General features: G+C 36.9%; 1 protein-coding gene across 9 annotated transcripts in view; it reads right to left on the bottom strand.

Annotated features, from left to right (window-relative positions):
- Nucleotides 1-675: 675 nt before the first annotated feature.
- The window catches only part of LOC115981402 (rho GTPase-activating protein 7), a 29,264-nt gene continuing 23,939 nt past the window's right edge, over nucleotides 676-6,000 (bottom strand). For 6 of the 9 annotated variants that reach the window (XM_031103551.1, XM_031103555.1, XM_031103541.1 and 3 more), the window contains 3 exons: nucleotides 5,885-5,954; nucleotides 1,600-1,839; nucleotides 676-1,295 (listed from right to left, as the gene is read on the bottom strand). In XM_031103551.1, the coding sequence (XP_030959411.1) occupies nucleotides 1,110-1,295; nucleotides 1,600-1,839; nucleotides 5,885-5,954 (496 nt within the window). In that variant the 3' untranslated portion in view covers nucleotides 676-1,109. Of the gene's footprint in view, nucleotides 1,296-1,599; nucleotides 1,840-2,723; nucleotides 2,794-5,884; nucleotides 5,955-6,000 lie in introns of those variants that run through there. The other 3 variants (XM_031103567.1, XM_031103574.1, XM_031103591.1) reach the window with 2 other exon arrangements.

Genomic DNA, 6,000 nt, shown 5'->3' with positions numbered 1-6,000 from the left:
TTATCCACACATATTTCCAAAAAATACAGACAACGTTACTAGAACAATATTACCAAACTACCCTAAATCTCTTAGTGCTTTTAAAAATTAGAGCATGTATACACGAGTGGAAGTACATTGTTTAGCAAGGCAACCCAGCATATAGAGAATGTAGAGTTTGAAAAAAATGGTTCTCTGTTTTCTAATCTAAGCGGAGTTCTAGTGGTGGTTGAGCCAATAACATTATAATAATTTAATTAATAATTATTTCATAACGTAAATAAATAAGGTAAACTTGTTCAGGTGCCTGTTCAAGTTTGAGATGTTTGAAAATAGATTTCAGAGAGATTATTTTGAACATAGAAAAAATACTTATAAACAGACTTCTTGTTAATTTTCATGTAAAGTTAGTCAGGTGCCTTGTGAATATCCTAATGAAGTTAGTAAAGTTAATCAGAAGTCTTTGCTTTGCTGGAATCTTTCCTTTTTTTCCCTTTTTTATTTGATAGTTTGAGGCCCTTCATACATTTTCACTGCACTTTTAACTTGATCTTTCAGAGATTGCTTCTAAGATGCTTGCTTTCCCAAAGGATGTGGACTAAAATAACCATATTAATTAGTAAACAAAGAACAAACCCTGAGAAGTAGCAGATATTAAAAAGGCAAGGTCAGGTATCAGAATTTAAGTAGATGATATAATTAAAATTGCCTTGAAGGTCTGTTACATAATAGTGATTCAGCAATGCACGTTTATGTAAAAATTTCTCAAACAGGAAAACTATTGTTCACTATAAATATGTTTGTTCAATAACATACATCCACCACCTACTATTAACAAGATAAAATACTTACCCTACTTACATTGTTTATAACCAAAAACCAACATAAAATAAAGAACCCAAGGAACAAAAGGAAAAAGACTTTCTCATCCAAAATCCAATCACATTCTCTCACAAATGTGGAGAAGGGGAAAAAGGAAACTTTAAATATGAAAAAGAGAATAATATTAAACAAACTACATTGGATTACAGAGGCTACAGATATACGCAATGGCGTCAAAGGATATACAACATCAAGAAGTCAGGCAAACTTCTTCCCAACACATTCAATGAAGCATCATCTCCAGTCAGTCAATTCCATGGTGGGGATGACGGTCTATAGACAAAGTCTTGAGAAGACGTTGTGCCATAGTTCAAATCAAGGTTGTGGAGCTGTTCCATAAGCTGAGAACGCCTTTCCTTGAAGAAATCAAGACGAGATGTTAATTCTACTAATGTAGACGATGCTGCAGATGGATGTCTTGGATACTCTATCACCTGGAACCAGGTTGCATGGTCAATATCTAGACAGTAATTGGAAAGGCAGATATAAATTAAGTGAATACTCTGAACTAAAATTGATAATAATTTCAACATATAGAATGCTATTTAAAAAAAAAAAAAAAGGATTAGGGTCTTTGTAATGATTTGCAAATCATTGGATTTGACAAGGTAAATTCAGGTTTCAAATCAAATAAATAAAATATATGAATGACTTTAATTATCAGAAAAAGTCAAAAACACGTGTCAAAATATTTTGCTATTGAAGTGCCATTGATTCACAGTTAGAATGTTGTCTTGCCTCTGCTGCTCTGGAAGTGGAGGGCACGGAGGCAGAATCAACAGCACATAGCTCATCCATAGACATACTTGTCGAAGCCTCTGTACTTTTAGAATCACTCAGGCTTGTTGAATCTATAAATTGCTTTCGAGAAGGCTGCTTGATACTGCTGCCAGGTGCTAACGCTTGTCCTTTAATACTTCTCCAGTCTGTGCCCAACAAACTCTCCTGTGGCAATATGGCCAATTGAAGATGTACATTCTTTGAAACAAGGGTTTTGAAAAAATAAATGAGGTAAAAGGTCAAACAGGATATTAAAAGGGACAACATTATATGAACAAGCATTATGTAGAAATTTAGAAGGCAATTGAGAGAGGTTAGAAAGGATGCTTCTATGACTAGTAGATTGCCATCTGAATGCAAACAGTAGTGATCAACCAGCAAATTTTCTTTTCTACTGTTATAATCAATTTAACAGACGAAGGAAAAAAGAGGATCAATGTGCTGCACCCGGATGGCTTGGGTGAGGCGATCCAGTCCTATGTATAATCCGGTTTCCTCATTTCTGCTTTAAATTGAAACAAACAGCACTACAACAGCCAATCAGCTAAACAGAATAATGCAGATAATGACTACCTCCAGAATGTGGTCTAAAAGTTCTGCATCAAGATTTTTCAATTTCATATAAAGCTAGCTGAGGAACAAATAACCCTACCCCAATACCAAAAGGAGGGTAAAAACACAAGCACATGGATATATAGAGAGGTAGCCCCATCTGTGGCAGCCTGAGGCTAATGAGCATCCTATTCTAATTTCAATTTAGTTCTGTTTAATTCTGGAAATCAATTGCGGTTTATTTTAGGCTTTTGGTCAATTAGGTTAATTGAAATTTTATTTAATTTCCTAGAGTCAAGGATATTTTTGTAAAGCAATAATTAGGCCTTTCTAAGTCAAAGAGGATTTAGTCATAAAAGAATATATAAGCACAATATTGTACTCCAATGGAGACTGTTTGCTTGGTTGATAAAATTTCTAGAAAATTTCCCAATGGTCAAATACTGACTCCATCCAACACAAGATGGTTCTCTCTTGCTTGGTGCTGACTTCAAGAAAACCTAGGTGTTGATTCCTAGGTTACCTTTTCATTTTTTTTGTTCTTCAATTTTATAGTTGCATCCATATTGGTTTTGCCCTGCATCATTCATCCCCCAATATCTGTGGAGAGAAGTTTTTTTTTTTGGTAAGTAAGAATGAAATATATACGAAAGGCTACTCTATGCATGAAGAAGCAAAGAGCAAACCCAGAAAATACAAGAAGAAGAAAACAGAGAAAAAACAAAAAAGAAAACCAAACAACACATTAATTACAAAGAGAAAGAGAGCTAAGGAAAGAAGGGAGAGAATCACTAGTTGTGAGTCCCCAAGCCTGAGACCAATCAAAAAGAGTTCCACTAAAAGAAGCAAGCATCTGAACACCGGAACTATCCAAATCCTCAAAAGTCACCGATTCCGTTTCTTCCAAATACACCAAAGGATGCACAACAGAACTAAATTCCAAATCTGAGACGAGTGCTTCCCCAACCAATTCACCAACCAAAAAGCAAATCTGGGATCGATCTAGGTATAACCCAACACAAGCCAAAAGTTATAAAGACAAAGCTTCATAACCGATAAGTCATCTCACAATGAAGAAATAAGTGGTCTACCGTCTCTCCACAATGTCGGCACATAATACACCAGTCCACAAAAACCAATCTCCTCAATTTCAGGTTATCACCCGTTAGGATCTTATTCCAAGCTACACACCAAACAAAAAAGGAAACTCGCCTAGGGGCCTTTGCTTTCCAAATAGCTTTCCAAGGAAAGACAATTGAGGGAGAGTTCCTTAATTTGTTATAATATGACCGGATGTCAAAATCCCCATTAGACTTCAACTTCCATCTCATCCGGTCTCCCACATCCATTGGAGGAGTAGTAGCTCCCAATATATGAAGAAAATGCAGCCCTTCATCCATCTCCCAATCATTAAATTCTCGAATAAAACGAACATCTCAAATTCTTCTATCCTCCACCCCCTGCCTTGACAAAGAAGTTTCTACAGAAACCTCCTTATCAATGGCAATACTATACAGCCTTGGGAAAGCCAAATGAAAAGGATGATCCCCATGCCACCCATCCTGCCAAAACCTCACTATATTCCCCAACCCAACAACAAACTGACAATTTTTGCTAAAATCCTCCCATCCCATACAAAATACTTCTCCACAAACCACACCCATGAACTCCCCTACCCAACTTTGAGGTCCATCCCCCCCAATTCTTCCCCATATTTTGAAGCTACCACCCTCCTCCATAACTGATCCTCTTCCTTCCCAAACCGCCATAACAATTTCCCCAATAAGGCCTTATTGAAAGTAGTAAGTTTCCTTATCCCCAAGCCACCATTGGCTATAGGCGCACAAACTTTATCCCATCCTACCAGATGAGTCTTACTATCACCCCATAGAAAGTCCCTTTGCAACTTTTCAATTTTATTGGCCACATGAGTACGGATTGTGAATAACGATAGAAAATAGGTAGAAAGACTAGATAGCATACTCTTGAGTAACATCAATCGACCCTCCTTAGACAAATACAACTTCTTTCACCCAGCTAGTTTCCGCTCAAATTTTTCTAAAATAGGATTCCAAATTGAAGGGGAGTTATGTGAAGCCCCCAACAGCATACCAAGATAAGACATAGGAAACTCTCCAACTCTGAAGCCCAAAATTTCAGCCAGGGTATGCACATCATCAACCTCCCCTATGGAGAGAGAAGTTAAGGATTAAGCAATTCGTAAAGAACTGAATGTCATAAATGAAGGAAAGATAAGCAGCCTTGGCCCAGACGTTTGCCAAGCCAACTATAGTAGCTAATTCTAGTTAATGCTCAGGTACTCATTGCCTAGGTTGCACCGACACGCCATTTCTGGCAAAGTAACGGTGTCCGACAGTACTCATTGCCTAGGTTGCACCGACACGCCATTTTTGGCTAAGTACCGGTGTCCGACACATGTTGGAACCGATACCGGTAAGACTCGCCGAACTGGTGTCCGATCGGTGTTTTTTTTCTTTTTCTTTTTTTCGCTTCTTTGACACGGTAAGGAGATTTTGGACCGGTACAAACAAGAAGAAAAAAGAAAAAGAAAAGGAAGAAGAAAAAAGAAAAAGAAAAGGAAGAAGAAGATGAGAAAAATGGGTCTGTGACTCACTGACTTGGTGCCTAATGACTGAGATCTGTGATCCAAATCTTTCATTTTTTTTTTTTCCTTCTAAACCCTTTTCTAATTTAGATCCCATTCCTCTCCATTGTAGCTGCTGCTACATCTTCTTTATTCTCCTTCTCCTTTTTTCCTGCGTCTTTGGTTTCTTCATTGCTAATGCACTATAAGTCTACAACTGTGTGCTTTCAGCTTTGTGTCTTTCAAATGTTCTTATCTAACTCTATAGGCAATTTAATGCACTTACTGTATATCTTTTGCTATTTTAGAGTAATCACGTGTCTATCTTTCTTTTTCTTTTTTTCCTTTTTCTTTTATTCCTTCACTTCTTCTTTTTGGCTTTAATTCATTCATTCCTTCACTTGTTGTTTATTGTAAATATTATATTTTTTTTAATTCTAGACATAAAAGTATTTTATGTCTAAAAATATTTTAAAATATGCCTAAATATAAAATTTAATTAATTATTTAATTGCCGTACCCACGCCGTGTCATCCCCTTATTTTTCAAAAATTGTCGTACCCATGTATCCGTACCTGTGTCATATCCGTACCCATGTCCGTGTTGGTGCAACTTAGCTCATTGCTAGCCTCTTAAGCTTCATAAATTACTGGTCTCAGATGAGAACAGCGATATCATTTGTTAACCAAGCTAAAGTTCAATGTCCACTCATGCGAAGCAGGATGGCATCTAGATCCACCAAGCGGGGATCCCCCCACCCCCTTTCTTACACCCTGCACTAGGGGGGAGTCCATGAAAGCAACAGGAATAGTGAAATTGTTTACAAGTGTTATGCCACCATTTCTGATTTGGTATCAGGCGACATTACACCAATAACCAAGGACCATGAGGAAGAAAACAACAAAAGAATGAAGAAAGAGAAAGTTTAAACAGATTTGAAAGGGTGACAGAAAATGGAAATTAAATAATAGGATGATGAACAATGAATTAGAAAGATTAGCACCTCAATACTATGCAAAATTCTACCTAATAAAAGCTCATCTCATTTACGATATAGACAAAATGCTGAAAATTTATAGAACATACCTCGGTCCTCTGTTTCCTTTCTTGATTACAATAAGCAAGGGTTGTATCAAAATCTTGCTGAAGAAATCTCCTGCAGTAAATATGCTTATTTGGTCAAACAAGAATGTCAGTTAACA

This window comes from Quercus lobata, chromosome 1 (genome assembly GCF_001633185.2).
Source record: "Quercus lobata isolate SW786 chromosome 1, ValleyOak3.0 Primary Assembly, whole genome shotgun sequence".
Lineage (NCBI taxonomy): Eukaryota > Viridiplantae > Streptophyta > Magnoliopsida > Fagales > Fagaceae > Quercus > Quercus lobata.
This window is presented reverse-complemented; position numbering and strand designations above follow the sequence as displayed.